This window comes from Carassius carassius, chromosome 44 (assembly GCF_963082965.1).
Source record: "Carassius carassius chromosome 44, fCarCar2.1, whole genome shotgun sequence".
NCBI classification, from domain to species: domain Eukaryota; kingdom Metazoa; phylum Chordata; class Actinopteri; order Cypriniformes; family Cyprinidae; genus Carassius; species Carassius carassius.
The window spans coordinates 18,611,677-18,632,289 of record NC_081798.1 but is presented as its reverse complement, the minus strand read 5'-3'; the positions used below and the strand labels follow the sequence as shown (position 1 = coordinate 18,632,289).

The following is a 20,613-nucleotide window of genomic DNA, read 5'->3' as shown; positions in this document are numbered from 1 at the left end:
GAAATCATAACGTGCCAAATGTTTTCCTAAGCAACGGTTGAATATAAATAGACCACAAATATAATAGACCACACAGACCTTAGGAGACACCGGATCCAATCAAAACAAAGCCAAACAAGCCAATCTTTAAATATGCGGCTTTGTTTATAAGAGTAAAAATATATGATGTTGACAGATGGATGGGTGAAAAGATGTTTAGATGGTCTAGTTTTATCTTGTTTTTTTTTTTTAAAGGCAATTTACAAAAACAGTACTATTCAGAGAAGCATTTTCAGTGATTGTAGGAAGTTCATTCATAAAATGCCAGACAGTGAAAATCACTGATATATCTGCGGCACATTAACTGAAGATTGATGAATTGCATGCCACATATTTACAATTTGTTTACAATCCCAACTCTACTTCTTATACAAATTGAGTAAAATGGACCATATCTTCACTGGTGATTCTAAATGTATAGAATTTAGCACATTGAAACTTGATGAGTGAAGTTATAAGGTCTATGCCAATGAGCAGTGACCTTTTGAAATGTTAACCCTATCAAGTCGATTAACGCGGATAAGCGTTTTGAGTCATTTTCTCCTGATAACCCCGAAAAGAACTTAAATTACACTTTCAGTTTTAATCGTACAGATAAGAGCAATACATCAATCGAATCTGTAAAGGGTCTACTTTTTTTTGGATACAGACATAATAACAACAAAACTTTGTGCACTTATAAAATAAAGATAACAAACAAGGTGCGCTGTCTGCAGCCTTTGTCTGCGCTGATCTTCTTTTACAAACACGTCATTTAAATGAACTGTAACTCCGTGATTACTCAACGAAAATACATGAGAGAGATATCTATAGAAAGCTTGACATGTCTATTTTTAAACTAAACAAGTGCCGGCGAAAACAGATATTCTGTGATAAAGTAATCTATATGAAAACAACGCGATGTCTGTTTTTCATGTCTCCCTTCATTATATCTAATGTGACCACGCCCCCGCGCCGAACGCGCTATTCAGATTCAAACTGAAGCGCGCGGCTTGAATACGCCCATAACAGAAGAAAAAGCAGCGAGACTGTTCTTCAAGTTTTTATTTTACTGTTTGCTTCGCGATGAGAGGAATAACACATAATTCACCCCAAAAAGATGTGATGTGGTTGAGGATTTGAGAAATGGATTTCCTCAGAAAAAAAGAATGAAGCACTTTATTCAGCAGAGATCATAAACATGAGTAAGTCTCTTTTTATTTATTTATATACTTGTACTAGTTATCACATAACGTGTAAACGTTTTACTAGTTAGACTTTTTCCAAATTATAATTCCTGACTAAATGTATAATCAAGTGAAACATTATGAAGTTTCAATAACAATATACAACACTATACCCTTCGAAAGCTTGATGTAAATAATATAAATGTAACAAATAGATAACTGTAACAAATGTAAAAACAATGCTTTTCTTTCCATTTATTCCCCCTAAAAACCCAGAAAAATGTTCTCAGCTCTTTTCAACATTAATAATAATGATGATAATAATAACAACAAACGTTTTTTTGTTTTTTTGTAGAAAATAAGATTGTTAAAAGGATTTCTGAAGGATTGTGTGACTGGAGTAAGCATGCCAAACAATTTGTTTGAAAGCCAGCTTTGATTGTTTCTAATAAACTGTTTAACTGCACCCCCAAGTGGATATTAAATTATGTTGTGGGATAATTAAATATATTCTTAATAAACTACAAACATAAAATTATATAGATTTATTTTGTTCTCACATTCTCTCTTGTAACTCCTCACTCACAGTGGCACAGATGACTGAATGGCTCATTATGCAGCTCATTATGTGGCCCTTTGTCTTCTCAGGTGTAAATCACAATGATATTCATGGTAGTTGACGCCTACTCGCATATGACTTTTACCAACAAAAAGTGTCTTAGAAAATTTAAATCAATATATTGTTTTCTGTGAGTGAGTAAACAAGATGATTTTCACATCATTTAGAAAGAAAAATTCTAGGCTACAAGCTCCAGTTCTCAAAAATCCGGGGAACCATTGTTCTTTATGTGTTTTTTTGCCTTATTCAAGCGTTTTAACATTTTTAGTTTTTCACTAACCACGCATAATATTTTTTTTCTCAAAAACACAATCATGTACATACATGCATTTCACATATTATTACAGCCCAGTTTGTGCTGATTACAGTGAGATTAGTCTTTACCCATTTAGATATTTATAAGAAACTGAAAAAAGCACAAAAGTCAAGGCATGACAAAACTTCTCCAGGCCCCAAAAATACCCTTAGACTCCAGAGGGTTAATCTGAAACATCAAATTAAACATTAATCTTGCAGATGCAAATAAATAAATAAGACAATTACAAAACAAAGAATTGTTTAAAAAAAAATATATATATTTTTCTTATCATGTGAAAACTAAGACTAAATGGGTTCATCTATTTCACCTGTGTTGAAATAAATATTTAAAGCTTATCCTCATATGCAGCAAGAAGCATTTTATTTTTCAAAGGAAGACAGTTCAATAAAAATCCTCACTTTGGACGATGTGCTTCACATAAAACCCTGGAGGAAACAAGAGACACTTTTCCTTTCTATTTGTTTTCCGAGAGCTATCCTGAGTGTGTGACAAGAAAGGAGTCTAAAACTACCAATTAAAGCAAAATTGCCTTCGCTCTAGGAAAAACAAAGCCCCATGGGAACTACTATAGAGCGCTGAGCACTCTTGTCCTTTCCAATGGCACGGTCAAGATCTACCAGACGAGCACAGATAGAAAGATAGATAAATGACTTTTGTAAACCTTGTTTTTCTTGTCAACACAAGCACTTACATGAGAATGCAACCCTGATGTCAACTCATTCCTTTACCAATATCTCTTCCTGCCTTTGAATAAAACCTCTGTCAAATGAAAGGAAAGACTTGCTGACACCTATGATTACACAATTTGTCCAATCTCAAAGTTTTCAAAATGACCTGTGCTGCAGAAAAAGGCATTAGAGTAGGGTGAACACACATAAAAATATATATATATATGTATAAGAAAAATATATGAGATCTCAGTTGTTTAGCCTAGACAGCAATGCGATAATGTGTAAACCTTTACTTGTCTCTCCTAATTCTTAGAATATTCAGTATGAACTCATTGGTTAATGAGTCAATGATCTGAGTTTCTATTCACCATAACTTTATAGCTCACTTACTGTATGTCAGCAATGAACTTTGTGTATATTTTAAAGGAAACTAAGTTAGCTTAAAAGGGTTCTGAGCTCAAACTATGAAAAAAAGAAACAATTTGATGAGTCATAAATACACATGCAGCACGCAGAACGCATCCAAAAATAAAAACAATTAAATAAATAAAACACCACTTATTATTTTTGCCCAAATTGGATTGCCAATACCTATAATATATCAAAAGAAATACATCTCTCAGAAAAATGAAAAAAAAAAAAAACAATACAAAAGAAAAACTGGGTACTTGAGATCCATCATGGCTTAGCCTAGGAAACTAACACATTATTGATCTTTTCTTGGGTTTCTTTCTCTCCACTGTTTGTTTAGAGAAGCTTCATCCCCTCTAATAGCTGCCTCAAAGCATAATCTCCCTCCTCCCCTTCACAACCTCTTCATGGTCCTCTTTTCATGGCATCTCATACAGTTAAAGTTAGCCGCCTCGCTGCGGTGAGGCTCCGAGAGCCAATTGTGTTGCTAATGTTGACACCTGCCAGAGCGGAGCCGAGTGAGGGCTGTTTGTGCTCGCTGCAGCCTGATGCAGATCACATCGAAAAACTGGGATCTTTTCAAGATGATTACAAGTACTTTATGGGCACCAATCACACACTTAAACTTTACTGTTTAATAGAGAAAAAAGACGAACAAGGAAGGGAAAATGGCTGTTTTATATCCATATATTAAACTGCAGGCTTGCAAACATGTAATATTAATAAATGCAACTAAACAGTTTTTCAACATCAATGTACAGCAAGGTACAGAAATCTACTGGTTTCATTTAAACCTATGCATATATGTACATAATGTAACAAAGAACATTTAACTTTCTGCACTTTAATCAAATAAGCAAATGAGTGACATGACTTTGTATATAAGATGCTCTTTGGAACATCTCAAATCATGTTGGAGAACATAATTATCAGTTTTTGTCATGATGTGCATACTGACATAACACACACTGAGATATTATTTAAACTTAAAAAAATGTACAATTACATTAGAAAATCATGCAGAATGGATGCATTTTCATTAGTATTCTAAGACTAGTGGACTTCACCTCACGTGTAACTTTCTTTGTAGTGTCATGTTCATTCACAGATCCCATGGTTTGTGCACCATAACTACAAAACATCAGAATCACTAAGATATAGTACAGTTGAAGAATTTGTATTTATTTGCTAATTTTTCTAAGAACATGGGCATCAGGTTTTTTCATAGTAAATACTAAGAAAGTCTGCAATATAAACATGCGTAACTGCAATACAAACATATGCATAACAAAATGCATAATTTAAATAGATGCATTTCCACTAGTTGTGAAAATGCATATATTTTATATGCATTCTAATCCATAAATATAGATTCAAACCTATTTTTGTTCATTCAAATCATACATCCATGATATTAGACGGCTCTCCTAAGTAAACTTAAAGGTAGCACAGCACAAATTCCCAAAGGCACGGAAGCAAAATCAGCTCTCGCTGGCTCTGAATGTGGTGTTTCCATCTTAGTGTGCTGGAGTGGGGATTCACCCCCAGTCCCTACAGATGTACATTAATGCAGACAACACACTGAGCCCATCTCTTCCCCAAGCCCTCTTCACTAAACAGGCTGCTGTCCAGCCCCATCGTGTCAGTTTGAAGCCCCCATTCAAAAGTATTCATGCATCTGCCTTCCAGGCACAATGGCTGCTAGTTTATAAACTGTCTGCCCGCGAGCCCAAAGGCTTTAGTCTACATTGTTTTCATACCCTTAATAAACTTTTTGAAGGAGTTCATCAACTGGCCTGAATAGCCTGCGCATTGAATCTCGAGACAGAAAATAACAGTTCTTTTTTCTTCTGCTCTTTTCTTTCTTTTTTTCCTTTTTAGGAGCAGTTTCTCTAACAATGGATAAAGAAGGCTGCTAGACTTCAGAGGAGTCTTAGGCCCAACACAAGAAAAAAAGGCAGCATTCAATTAAAAGAACAAAATGCTCCCTCCATAAAGGAGAAGGAGACAGTTGATTTCTCCTCCATTCAAAAGTGAGAGGATAATCTGAGCATCACTTCATATCTTATTCCAAAAGAGAAAAACACACATTCAAACGCACACAAAGTGTAAGACTGCAAACAGACAGTAAATATGATCACAATGCACAAAGAGCAGATCATTACAAATCAACTATTTGGATAGCGATCATTTCAAACGGCATTAGCCTATAAAAATATAAAAAAGGTTGCATAAACCATCACCTGCTTCAAGCATTCATGGCTCCGTGCTCGATATTACGCTTGAGGAATCGGTATTTATTTGTTCATTTTTCGAAGTGCTTCTTGTGACACCCGTTAGACAGGCAGGACAAATTCCAAAGAGGCAATAAATTTCAGTATTGGCTATAAGCCATTAATCCATTCTCATACCTTTAAAATGTGTGGAAAACTTAAAGGTCTTAAATGGATGTCTTCTCTAATGAATTTCATCCCCAATTAGAACGGATCGCTACAGTCCAAGCTGCGTCTCGCCTTTTCGCCTGTGGGGTCCGGAACGACTCCAAAAAAATGCACAAACTTGCCAAATGAATAGGGCGCACACCAATGAGATGCAATACGCAAAAAAACACACACACACAAAAAAAAACACATGCTGTCTGCTCTGCTTTTCGTCTTCCTATTGTATTTATTATTAATAATAATAATATTTAATGTAAAATATTATTAATAATATAATTAAATAAATTCATATATTCATATAGGTCTACATATGCTAAACTTATTAGATTTGAATATTTAATTGCATATACAAAAACAACGAATAGTAATAATAATACAGGAGAGTGAGAAAAAAAAAAACTCAAATACATAATCGTTTTTGTCTGAGGTTCAACGCGTTGGTTTCTGTCTCTGAAAGCCCGGTAAAGTATAAAAACAAACACTAAAATATGTTACTAATGAACAGATAATAATAATAAAAATAATAAAAATAAATTGGAGTAGTTAGAATTATAATTGCTGTTATTTCCCCTATGTTTTCTTTTCGTTTGGTTAACATTTCATAATTGTATTTGTGTTGCTTCTGCTTCATTTAAACCTAGCTTTTAATGATTAGGCATTCAATAGGCATCCCAAAAGCATCGTTAGCCAACTATCGTCGCAAGTTCCATCGTTACCAACGTAGTTCAACGATTCGGTGTTTCCCGAAACCATAGTTCAAACGAACATTCGCAAACTGCGTCGCAAACTTGAGTCGTTGGAACGACAGCTCTCCACCTGTGGTTAGAGGCATAGTTCGTCATTAGTTTGCTGTGTCGACGTCATTGATTGCGCCGCACCTGGGCTGTGTTCTATTCACAGTTATCGCCCCTATGCCATATTCCTTTAGAATCCACTTTGAGTGATTTAAAAGACTTAAAGTTGTGGTTTAAGTTTATTACTTAATTCGCCTTTTTTATTATTATTACCATAGGCGTCGATTTCGGGGGGACGGGGATTGGGGTCCCCCCCAGATTTCGTCATGAGTCATTTTGTACCCACCACTTTTTTTTTTTTTTTTTTAAACCTCGAGTTCTGCTGCTGCGCTGGCTACACGCTTTTCTGTTCATTAAAACTGCAACAACTGTAACATTGGGATACGTTATAGGTTGGGGGAGGGGGAGTCATCGTGTCACTGTTATTATTTTCTCTATAGACGGTTTCAACGGCAACAACATAAACAAACGTTACTGCGCATGCGCGCTTTTGCGGACCTAACTTAACTTCCGGTAGACTTCCAAATAGAATCAATAACAACAGCCAAGTCCCTCTAGAGTAGATATTTTTTGATAACAAACTAAATGTTTGCTGCATGGATCAGGCGGACTTAATGAGAATGCAAATCCATTCTTTGCCAATAGGAGATGTTTTAAAGCATAGACATAAAGCGCGAGAAATGGAGGTTTCCCCAGTAACAGCTGTAAACAAAGTACGCTCACACACGCTGCTTTATCAGGCATATAACATGCAAGTCTTCCTTCAGAAATACAGCGATATAAAAAACACCTGTGCCTCGTTTTGATATTTAAACATATAAATGTAAGGGATTATTATTATTAAACGTGCAGTACATAACGTTACTCATGTTTATTCAGCGAAGCCTTTTTGAAAATCGATCAGTTTTAAAATTGTGGTGAGTTTCCAAAAATAAATAAATGTATGGGAAACACATCCCGCAGCACAACCACCTGATCCCTCAGTCTACTCATCGCCTTGACTTTAACCGTGTTTGTAGAAGGCACTGCAGCCAGACCGATATACACAACACAGACCGGAAGTTAACTTAGGTCCAGGCGCGTGCGCCCGATGAAACCGTCTATATGACTATTGCGCTTCTTTTTTTTAAAGAATGTTTTTCAAATGAGTTGACAGTTTGGAATGGACAGTGAACGAGCGGGAACGAGGCTACCTAGTCTTTGCTGGGATTGGCCAGAATTTCTGGCGAATGTATCATAGACGAGGGAAGTCGTGGCCTAATGGTTAGAGAGTCGGACTCCCAATCGAAAGGTTGTGAGTTCGAGTCCCGGGCCGGCAGGAATTGTGGGTGGGGGGAGTGCATGTACAGTTCTCTCTCCACCTTCAATACCACGACTTAGGTGCCCTTGAGCAAGGCATTGAACCCCCAACTGCTCCCCGGGCGCCGCAGCATAAATGGCTGCCCACTCCTCCGGTTGTGTGCTCACAGTGTGTGTGTGTGTTCACTGCTCTGTGTGTGTGCATTTCGGATGGGTTAAATGCAGAGCACAAATTCTGAGTATGGGTCACCATACTTGGCTGAATGTCACTTCACTTTCACTTTCATTTAGCCTTCATACAATATCACAAGGTTGCATCCTAGTGCCATGGACTATAACATATCAAAGTGATAACCTGTAGAACAAATGGATGTTGTTGTACACACAGCATGGGTTTGCAGACCATTGACACAAAGGTAAGACGCGATAACTTATGTTTATTAAGATTTGCTGGTATTATGGCTAGGTCTTGTGCATTTGCACACAAGGGATCGGCTGTTTTAATTCTTCTCTTGCAATTAATGTTACGTTAGACTTCCTTAGCCACCAACTTAATTAGCTAGTTACGGTTTGCGTTCATACAGCAAGTGTTGGGGGAGATGATTGTTGAGTAGTCAGTATCTTGTTTAATTATTGCTTGAATCTATTGCTGAATTCTGAAATAGTTGTGATGATGATGATGATGATGATGAAGAGGAATGGATCAAGTTTTAGTCAAAATGCCTGATGTAGATTGGATGGATGCATGTTGTTGTGAATTGAGAGCAGTCAGATCATGGTGTGATAGTCAATAGTGTTCATGTGCTACACGTATTTTTGCTTTTTCAATCTTGATAAAATTTGTAGTGCTTAAGTTGTGTTGTGTGTAGATATGGTAAATTGTACTGGGAATTAAATCAAATTATTACATGGCTTGGTTGAATTCCACTGTAGAATGAAGTCTGTTATTTCTTGATAATAACACCGTTGCCATGAAAAACAGAGCGTTGCTATGGACGCGGCAGGATTCTAATCGTAGAGACTGAACTATTTTCTTCAGCGGAAGCAATACAATCGTGTTTAAATCAATAAACTCTTTTTTAAATCAATATTTTGTGTCAAATTATTGATTTATTTGGTGGGTAGCCATGTAATAAGCGGGATAATGTAGAGCGAGGCCCGATTTTGGGTTAGATTTTTTCCCCGTTTTCAGTGGTTATAACAAAGCAACATGAAAGAGAAATTTGGTAATCATTGTTTAGGTACATTAAACCCACGTCATGGCCATGTCATATTGTCAACATGGTACTTATATGATGATATGAAGCAGATTAGTGGGTCATATATCATATGTCTAATGCTTTGTACGGCTTTCTTCATAAAACGAGTCGGACATCATCACATTTTTGTATACATTTTTATTTATTTACATTAATAAGATACAGGACGTCTTTCAAAACATGACCTGCGCGAAAGAGAAAAAAAAAATGCATCATTGTACCCACCACTTCTGAAAATGCACTTCTGAATGCGTCTCTGTCCCCACCACATTTCAAACCAAACTGACGCCCATGATTATTACAAATTCAGTTTGAAACTATATAGCAGCGTGGCCCTTGCGATTATTCTCTCTTCGAAGTGCTCTCTGAAAGCATTAATCTTGCCGATTAGAACGCAGCCATTGTTTCGTTTGTGCGAAGAAACGGTGAGTTTGTCAAGTGAGTTATCTTTGTAAAAACATCCCAAAATACATATAACAATATTGGTAAAACAGTGTGTTAGAGGTTTTCACTTATATAAAATGTTAACACTCAAATTACAGTATTTTTATAAAAAAAAATTATTATAAGTAAGTGAGTGATTTTGTTGTTTTTACAGAATTGGAATATAGAATATTCTTTACAAATGTGTTTGTGTGTGAATAGCTACATGTATATATGTATATATATATATATATATATATATAGAGAGAGAGAGAGAGAGAGAGAGAGAGAGAGAAAGAGAGACAGTATACACTGTTTGCAAAAGTTTTTTTTAAATGTTTTTAAAGCTGCAGTCCGTAACTTTTGACGCTCTAGCGGTTAATAAACAGAACTGCTTGCGTCTTGCGGAAGAACATTGTAGCCGGAGCTACTTCTCTCTGTTTATGTCTATGAAGAATCACAAAGGTACCAGGTTACTCCGCCGCGGTACCCCCGAAGCAATGCAAAATAATCCGAATATAAACACTTATTATAGATGTACCCTAGTGATTCAGGACAGGCTAAAAACACGGTTTGGAAAATGGATTCATGGTGTACTCGCTTATTATATACATTTTGTAAATCTTGAACACAAAAAAAGTTACGGACCCCGCAGCTCTGATTGGTTGTTTCTTACCGGGAGCGGATGAATTTCTGCAAATGGCAATAGGACCACTGGGAGGAGCCAGAGGAGCTTGATTTTTTCACAGATTATTTGTCTCATATTCTACTGTCAGGACATAATGACAGGTTTCACAAATACATTTTTACAAAAGTTACCTACTTCAGCTTTAAGTGTTCATAATGCATATCGGCAAAGAAACCAAATATTTAACAGAAATTATGTCAGATTAAACAAATGGTTTATAAACTGCAGTGGTGGCTGCTGCACAGGTGACAGGAGTTATGGGCGAAGAGGACATGTCTCCAGCAGCCAGCTATCACCAAAGCCATGCACCCTCTTCAGCCACCTGCAAACTGCAGAAGTGGCCCACACAAAAGAGTCATGTGTGCTTCCATCACCCACCCATCAGACCATCACCCACCACCTCCATAAATTTCCAACACCATAATAATGCAGTGTAGCTAACAACTGAATTTAAAGCTTTGTTTCTTCTTATTGCCCTCTGAAGATTTGTTAAGCCTGATGTTGAAGGGCCAGACTGGAGAGGGCCTGATGTGGGAGGCCTGGACTTTGAAGGCAAAGGCCTGGCTGATGCACATGTATCTATATCACCAAGGATCCTTCCATTGCAACAGGCCCCAGGATGGCCAAAACTGTCTCTTCCTCTAGGGACAGGAGGAACTGAACTGATACCCCATCAGTCTTGTTTGCTTCCCTCTTATTCGTGCCACAGCCCTCTGTTTTGTCACACTTGCAAAGTCCCTCCACTTATATCTGACTTCGTCTGGGCTTTGTCCATATCCATAGCTAGCATTGTTTATTTATTGAGTGATTTCTGCCCAGATTTTATTTTTGTCAGAATTTGTAATGCTATTTTTCAGCTTTGAAAATAGATGGACTTTACTATTTTCCACCTCCTCGAAAAGAACTGCAATTTCAAGCTATGAAAATTGGGGTGTTCGTGTCATTTTCATTAACACGTCAGAATGGCAATAAGACATAAATAGGAAAGATTGAGCAAAATATGCAATCCACAACAGTACATTACAGTTTTTCAAAACCCATCTTTTTTCAATTGTGGTTAAGTAGCCTATCAATAGCCTATTACATAAGAAATAGTATTTATCTGACATTGTGAAATTATTGACATTGGGATCAGAAAAGAGCACATTTTTAACTCCGTGTGTGTACATAATGTATTGCAGAACAAATGAATGATTCGTTATTACCCGACTCCTACGTAACGTCATTTCAAAAGTGTAAGTCGAGTCGAATAAAAGAGAAAATAAAACCAAATTACTGTGGCGACATGTGCTGATCGCTCCAGTCGGCCAGTAGATCGAAGAAGAAGAAGAACGACGGTTCAAACCAACGTAGTTTGAACGATCGATCTGCGACACAGGTACCATGGTTTCGGGAAACAGTCGTGACTAGGTCATTCGTTTTCATAACGATGCATCGTACTATGGTGGTTAATCAGCGAGTTACGTCGTTGTACGGGAAACGCACCCCAGGGCGATTTGAGTTTGGGATGCAGAATTGTATAAATTCAGCGTATCACTTGTTGCTGAGATGACTTTCTCAGAGGTGATTCTCAGCTCTCGAAGCTGTGCTCACTGAAGCGCAGTGACCTGCCCGAGTGTGAGAGGGGTTACCGGTCACTGCCATTTACCGCATCCCGGGATCCTCCATTGTTTCGTAAAAGCCACTTGAACGGATCTCTAAAACATCGACCACCGCGAGCGAAACGCTCCATTAGTTAAATCCACATGCCCGCGCTGAAAAAGAGTGCGTAAGGATTGAAGACAAATGCGTAAAGTAGGCAACGGAAGAGATAGCAAAATATGAACAATCCAGGCTACAAATAATTAATAAACAATTACTGCGACCTTTTATATTCTCGAAAGCAGAAAGATACATAGTTATATTAAATATCTGGATGATAATCCTAAAAATAACCTCCCTTTCACCGATGTGCTCACACGGTTCATAAATGATAATCCAGCAGGCATGTCTTCTTAAAAAAAATGGCATAAACACCTCAGTTTTTATGAAATAAATACGAATTTGAATGTGTGTTTTGAAGCAGAAGCCGTCTGTAATATTCGTGTGTTATTGACAACAAATCAGATGCAAGAAATGAAAATTTTGTAGCAAATAAAAGCACGGATTTGAATGGTTCGCTTGTTCAAAAGACAGCGAAATTGCGCGCTGTGTTTTGGATGCAGTTTCAGACTCCCTCCCCAAACACACACACACACACACACACACACACACACACACACACACACACACAGAGAGAGAGTTTAATGAGGCCTGTGTCACAGCTTGTGTGTGTCAAGTGTGACCCGCCCTCACAAATCAAATGGCTAAAACGGAAATGGCAATGTACATGTCAGAATCAATTGTGTATTTAAGACCCCATTACAAACATTAACCAGATACGAACGCACCAAATACAATATCCACTGCTCGCATGGAGAGGGAATTACGCACAAAGATACATAGCTAATGTGTGATTCATGTATTACATTTGGGTTCCAAAACCCTTGAAAAGTTGAAAATTGAAATCCTCTCTGGTTATTAGATGATAAAACTGCGTTTATGTGCCTAAAAGTCTTCTGCGCACTCGGTTAACAGCTGGGGAGTGAAAACCGCACTATTACAAGAATTCTCTCCGATTTAAAAGAATGATATTCTCCATAACATCTGTGCAGAGATTTACACTGTCCCAGATGGCAAACCGCATTTAATGAGCAGTCGAGCAGTAAAATGAAGTCGCTTTGTACTGCATTCGTCTCAAGTGTTTCTGATAAGCAAAAGACATCCACGGATCAAAGATCATAAGCTTCTCAATTTCCCTTAACTGCCTGAGCCCTCATTCACATCATCCTTTCCCGTTTTGGTTATTTTTTAAACATCTCTGAAACACATCAAAACTCAAATTTTAGTTCACAGGTCATCCTCGGTCTAATAACGAGTGTAAACTAGTCTAGAATCCCCGTGTGGAGACCAATTAAGCATTTCAGCGGAGTCAATGAAAGCCACATTAAAATACAGCCCAAAATGTTTGCATTTTTATCATTGCTTATATAGGCTGGATCACGAATATTGCTCACTTCGTCACCTAGCTTTCAATTTGAAGTCGTGCGATGGGGTTTTTTAACAGTTACTATCAAGCTACCAGAGCTTCAAGTCAATGGTTTTACGCAAAATAATAATACATAATCATATGATTATTTTACAGGGTGAAAAGTGTTATTGCTATTATGATAATAATTAATTTTGTAAATAAATAAATAAATAAATAAATAAATAAATAAATAAAGAAAGAAAGAAAGAAAGAAAGAAAGAAAGAAAGAAAAAGTTCATGGTGGGGGCGGTTTAAAATTAAAGTAAGTTGTTCTGGCATTGGGGAGAAAAAATGTCACCATCACCGATGCTTGAATGCAATTCATGGCAAATTTAATCTGGTTTGGTAAATTTGATTGGTTCTAGAAATTAGAACTGCCTTTATCTGGATTTTAAGCAACTAGCACTGCAATGGCGAAATGGTCGCACGCTTTTATAATCACTAGCTTCAGTGTAATATTATTATGAGCATATTTATGTTCAGTTTAAATTCCGAAATATATATATATCAGTTGTTGTTACCGTAGTGTTGATTTATGTATTAAACCCTGGACTCTATACACTAAAGAAAATCCCTTGCCAGTCAAATTCTCGAGTTGCGTTGAGACAGGGTGACGGGAGAGAAGAGGTTAATCCGTGTTTAATGCAGTGATGATCCACACTCTGATGGTTATGTTATCTCTGCCCAACATTTGGGTCTCCCACAATTTCAGCCAGCCAAAATAGCTGCAAGAAAGTGCAGATGGAGTCACTCTCGACGCCCGAGGAGAAAAAAAAAATATTAATAGCTAAATAACTTCTCCTTACTTTCACTTAATCTTCCTCTCTCTCTCTCTCTCTCTCTCTATGTATGTGTGTGCCCCTTTAACATATTCTATTGCAGATGGATTTGTTTAAAATGTCTCCCTGTGCTTCTCTTTCAGTGCGGTTTTAGGTCCGAGAGTATCTGCTTTATTTTCATATAGATGTGAAGCAACAGAGAAAATGTCCTGCTGGTGCGCGTCTAAGAAACTGCTATTTTTATTTATTTAATTTATGTTTTGCTCTCTTCTAAATATCACCGAGTCTGCTCACATCAGTCTCTCCCGCAGGTTTTTATCACTATTATGCCATAACAACACTCTTAAACCTCTGCCTGAAGTCTGTTTGATTAGTCTGGAAAGCTCAGGTAATCCACAGATCTGCTGAAGTGTCCAGTGCCACTCTCACAAATGGACTCGTGGTCGCGTTTAACTGATGCTCCTCCAGACAAAAAGAGCACCAGGTGAGCTGTCAGACGCGGGACTGGAGCCCATTAAAGACTAATTAAGTTTGGCAGGTTTGTGCTAACTCTGCTGTCGCTCATCATATTTGTAATTTTTTAAATAGGATGACAGGTGCACAAGATTATTATTATTGTAATGGCCACAAAACCAAATGTGGAAGTCACAGTTAAGGCTATTAAGGTTACACGGAGATCTGGTCAAGGGGGTAGGGAGCACAGACAACGTTTCTGTCGTTTGTTTTCAAAACGTTTACCACTGTGTTACGTAAAATAAACAAATATATACATAATATATAAATAATATTTGCGTAAACATGCCACGCAAATAAATAAATACATTTTGATTGCCAAAACCAGTCAACATAAATATGAAATAAAAAATAAATGTATTTTATATACCCCCAAAAGTTTACAAAATATGAATATATTATAAAGGCGGCAAAAAATATGAACACTAATAAAAATGTAATATTATATTTATTTCATCAATTACACATATATTTTTGGTATATGAAGCCTGTAATATAATATAATATTAAAACAATAATGCAGAAAACAAGTCAACTAAAAAACTGAGGTAAGACTTTATAATAACCAAATATGTGTAATTTAACATGTAATTAACACATTTAATAAATAAATAAATAATTGAGTTTTGTCTGCCAAAACAAGTCAATAAAAATCTGAGGTGAACTAGTTAGTAATCAGTAGGCTAAAGACATGCAATAAAAAAAAACCCGGATGTGTTTAGCATACCCTAAATAAATAAATATCATGTAAAATAAACTCTAAATCTCATGAATTTACGCCCTGGGCGAGTCTCTGTGAGCCGTTTAGAGATGAAAGTGAAAAGAAATAAAGGGGCTCAGTTTAATCAGGGCTTAAAAATCCTTCTACATTACGTTTGTGCGCGAAACCCCGCGCGAGAGCTGCTGGAGGATCAGTGTGTTTCTTACCGGTGCCTCCGAGCTATTACACTCCTCAGCAACACAGACGCCCATTCAACACACAGCAGCTCTAATAAGTCTTAACATTATTAAATGTTATCCGGATGGTAAACTTAAAGAATCCCTTCAAAGAATTTAACAGTGGATTCAGTGTTGTGCAGGAGATGAGACACTATAAATGACAGATTTATGGAATAATTAACCTAAAGATGACGCACTCACAACATTCCCAACAAATAAACGACCACAACAAGTGGACAGCAACAGAGAGATTGTTTTCCATGCATTCGTTTAATAATGAATATCAGTTTTGGCCTGTGTATAAATTCATATAAAAGTAATTTTGAGGGATGTCATCTGAGCGTAACTTTGGCATTATTTACAAGAGAAAATAATAATAATAGGCTACTATAGATATTTGATTTATCCATTGCAAAATAACATTATAATTATATACCAATTATATTAAAGAAACTCAGCCTAAATATCTGTAAATGTAAACGCTTTAATTTGTCTTAAACCAACTACGCCGTTACGCGCAACTAAACCCGCACAAACCCGCCGTTTTGCACCATGAAATGTTGAGCTTACAATTGTAAACTCTCCTTCATATTACAAAACTATCTACCAGCAGGGAGCACTGAATAATTTATCTGCCTTTCTGTTTTTTTTACTACCCTTTGTAGAAAGTTTTCCCCTCTTTTCTGGGGTCTTTGAATGGGGGTCACCGGTCCAGTCACTCTTTTTGCTGCCCGGCTCCAGAGCCGTTCTCTTTTGTATTTCAGTCTAAAGGTTACAAAGGCTTAAAACGAGATTGTTCATAAAAACGTTTAGAAAAAGGCAAAAAAGTTATAGTAACCCGTTATAAATCTAAAATAAAAAATATATCACGTATAATTGAACGAATATAATAAGACCGTTTCGAATTATTATAATATATTTTGAATTATAATAGTAGGCTATAATGCATACTTACAGACTTTTAAATATTATAGAAATGTAATAAATATATGGCCTAAATATAAATATTTATATTTATAATAATACATAATAAATTATAAATAATTCATGCTTTTTCAGAATGAAGCCTATTGCTATTGATATGCAATTCAATTCAATTTTTTTCAAATGATAATTTTCAGTTCACAATATTGGGAAGATCATATAATAATAATAATAATAATAATAATAATAATAATAATAATAATAATAATAATAATAATAATAATTTGTTATAAATGTTGCCAAAACAAGTCACCTCCACGGGGTCCACGTGTCTCGTATAACGCATCTGCTTAAACTGACATGGATTCTCAAATGGGTCAAACTGTCAGTTGTCGTTTAGGGGGTCGTTAAAACGCGGTGGAACTGGAATGTGCCACACAAATTAATTTACCCGGCTAAATACCTGACGTCAGGGCTCACATAAATAATTGAGTAAGTACTGAACATCTAGCAGCATGAATAATGAGAGCTATTTGTACCATTTTTTTTTCCAAGGGGGCGCCCAGATTCCCTCTGGCGAGAATGAAGGACTGCAGCATCTGTCCCCTTTCAAATAACTGCCTAATGAAATATCAATTGCAACAACAGCAGCAATTACAGCACCAGTCCATCACGATCTGTTAGTACAACTGATCAACACCTCAAAAACATCTATTCGAGTTATAATGCACAACTTTTACGCACCACGTTTCCTCGCATCTATTCGCACACAATGAGAATTTGAACGGCCTCTGACCTTTATCCCCGAGAATCCCATCGATGCTGTGCTTGGTTTTCTTTTCTCCGTCTTCATCTTTTTTATCACACTCGTCATCGTCATCTTTCTTGCCAAAACGAGCTCTCAAAACCCGACTAATGGAGCTAACTGTAAAGAGAGATAATAATTACTGTAACGCCAAATATAACAATCACAACAATGCACACTAAGATAGTGATTTCATTTATAGAATTAAAATGTATTAAAAACGAATATACAGATTTATTATTATTATTAGTGCTGTGAAGCGCGTAACGGCCTATTTATGTCAATAAGAATGAAATGGTGCTTACCGGAAGAGGCCTCACCTGAAGGAACCGTGCCTCTGTCACACACCCCGTCCTTCAGCAACTTATCCCGGATTTCCCAGCTGAACATCCCTGGATTCTCGCGTTTGTATTCCTCGATTCTCTTCTCAACGTCGGGTGTTGCAACTTGCTGCAGCGTAAAACCAAAAATGTGGATGAAAAAAAAGCACACACACACACACACACACACACACACACACACACACACACACACACACACACACACACACACACAAAAAAGCGCATTATGTTTACTATCAATTCCAAGCATATTTATAATTAAAAAAATATTAAATAATTATTTATTAACCCCCATTACGATTTGTTACATATAGGCCTAAACATGTCTTATATTTCGACATCGTCCACTCACCCTCGGTTTACTTCCACCTATCGCTCCCGGACGAATGGAACCGGTCTCCTGGTAGCGACAGAGGATTTTGGACACGCAGCCGTGTGAGACCCGCAGCTGTCTGGAGATCACACAGGGTCGGATGCCGTGATGGGCCATTTCCACTATTTTGTGTCGAATATGATTTGGCAGTGGCCTTCCGTTGATGAAAACTCCGCCGAGCTGGTTCACTCGACCTTGACCCAGAGGCGTTGAGACTGTGCAAAAACATCCAGCCCCAAAAAGAAAGTTTTGAACAAAGGGAACAACATATCAGATGAAATTGCGACACTTCATAACATCCATTTCAACTACGCGATTATATAAGGATTTACGCGTTGAATTTATGTAGCTATGCAAAAATGGTACATAATGTAAAGTGCATTTTACTTGTGAGTAATTTAATGTCATTGAGTTTTGAGTGGGAGATCCTGCAAGGTACAGGATTTATCAAAAAACATCTACATGCTGTCATCCTGATTAATCACATCAGATAATATTAGATTATTTATCACGTGATATTTATAAAAGATTTTGAAACGATCCATGTCGAAGGTTTCTGTTAATTGGAAGATACGAATAATGATTAATCAAAGCCTGGAGGAGAATTAATCCAAAAATCGCATCCTCACACATTTTCTTTCATGAAAGAATCCTTCTGTGCTATCAGTCTATCTGATGTATAACGAGAGGATGTAACACTTGAGGACACTAATTGCCATTCAAGAGGCACTTTAAACCTCGATTATTCCCAGTCATGCAACACAAATATTAGTGTGATGCTTTGAGCCAGCTCTCAGCTGTGCGTTGTATATCCCTTCGCTGCTGCAAGATACTTCAGCAAATCCCACAGATTGCAGGATTCGTGGGTTTTGTAGGGTTTCGTCAAAATGCTCTCAAGCACGAACTCACTCGATCCAGGAAAGAGTTTCCCTTTTAATGCGCAAGCGGCGCACGCAAATAACACGCTCAGAGCTTTTTACTCAGAACTCTGCAAGATGACAAGATTATGAAAGAAGGTTCAATGTCAATTATTTTAAATAACTAATTTCATAAGTACAATCTATTTTTTCTTTCTTTTTAGTTTTTGCTCGGTCTTATAAATTAGATCATACTTCCTAAATTTCATTCAGGCCGATAATTTAGTTCTTTCGTTCAGTAACGCTTGAAAGTGTGTTTGACATACCTTATCCAAAATGATGATTATTATTATTATTATTATTATTTACTATTTTAACATTACAATTACAAATATGTAATAAAATTGTGTTTTTATTTAAGAATTCGAATAAGCAGAATACATGTTTCCGTACCTTCTAACGGGAATCCGGTTCGTGGGTAGTTCTGGCCTGGTGCTGGCCGCATCATTCGAGGAACTGTTCCTGGTAAAGTAGCCATTCCAGCTACCCCCAAACAATGTAATCTCACTAATAAATTAAAGAAACCAATCACACAGAAAGCTCCAGAGTTGTTTGCGGCGTGGAAACTGTAACAGGTCCCCCCAAAAATGTAAAAAGAAATCCAAACACACAGCAGTGGACAATGCCGACTGTGCAGATGAAAAAAAAGTTCTTAAAGTGGATACAAAAAACCAATAGCAGGATTAGCAGAGGAAAGCATGGAATGTGCACTGAAGCAACTGTGAGTAAATATTAGTGAGAGGTTCTGTTAGTTTTGATTACAGCTCCTGTTTGCAGCCTGAGAGGAGTTTAAGTGGCCAACTTTGGCGCACATAGTGGGAGGAGGAAGCGCGCGTAACGATAGGCTCTCCAGCACTCTTTTATTCATCATGGAGAGAAAGGGTAATGCCCAAGACCTGCCGTCCAATCGGGGGGAACTTTACAGAAAACACACATACACCACCCTCCCACTTTCTCTCTAAGTCAACACAGGAAATGTTACAAAGAGTTTTCATTCATCTGTCATTTAAACTGAAACGTCAGTTTGATGCTTTGGACTCTCTCATTTCTCTCTCAAACACATAATATAATATAATATAATATAATATAATATAATATAATATAATATAATATAATATAATATAATATAATATAATATAATATAATATAATATAATATAATATGCATTGTTGTTGTTGTTGTTAATTAAAAATAATCTATGCCAATTTAGCAGGATATCTGTGATCCTTCTTCCAAAATAGGTTTGTGGTCATTTGCAAAATGATTGTAATGCTGTATTTCAACTTGACCTTGTACATATTTCATACTTTAATATATGTTGTAGATTCGTAGTGTGGCATCCCTTCTAGTGATTTTTGTGTATGAATTGAGAAACACGACATATTTATCAATTTACAGTGCTGTGTCATTAAAAACTATCAAGGATCTGAATATCATGCTATTTTTGTATGTAGAAAGAACAGGAACAAAAACGTGTCCAAAACAGCGCAACTGCCTGAGATTGAGGTCAGAGATGGTCATGATGATCAAAAAAAGAAAAAGAAAAAAAGTCTTAAACATTGACATATTCAATGTGGAAATGAATCAAGACAACGTGGCAGAGTTTGATACAAAATGCATAGTATCATTAATAATAATAATGCGTCAGAAATAACGGTTTTAGAATGGTTCTTTTTTTTCTGTTTTAGAAATTTAGACTCAACAATAAATCCACTTCCTAGAAAGAATAACTTTTACCTGTATAGAGTTCTCGAGTTGACTGTATAATTCTATAGAGATTTCAT

The 20,613-nt window shown here is 36.7% G+C and overlaps 1 protein-coding gene across 2 annotated transcripts in view; it reads right to left on the bottom strand.

Moving 5' to 3' along the window:
* The window catches only part of pax7a (paired box 7a), a 70,793-nt gene extending 51,118 nt beyond the window's left edge, over positions 1 to 19,675 (bottom strand). The window contains exons 1-4 of one of the 2 annotated variants that reach the window (XM_059537617.1): positions 19,223 to 19,675; positions 17,892 to 18,127; positions 17,519 to 17,648; positions 17,190 to 17,318 (exon numbers count right to left, since the gene is read on the bottom strand). In XM_059537617.1, coding sequence (XP_059393600.1) covers positions 17,190 to 17,318; positions 17,519 to 17,648; positions 17,892 to 18,127; positions 19,223 to 19,307 — 580 coding nt within the window. In that variant the 5' untranslated portion in view covers positions 19,308 to 19,675. Of the gene's footprint in view, positions 1 to 17,189; positions 17,319 to 17,503; positions 17,649 to 17,891; positions 18,128 to 19,222 lie in introns of both variants that reach the window. The other variant, XM_059537616.1, reaches the window with a different exon arrangement.
* Between the last annotated feature and the right edge of the window lie 938 nt (positions 19,676 to 20,613).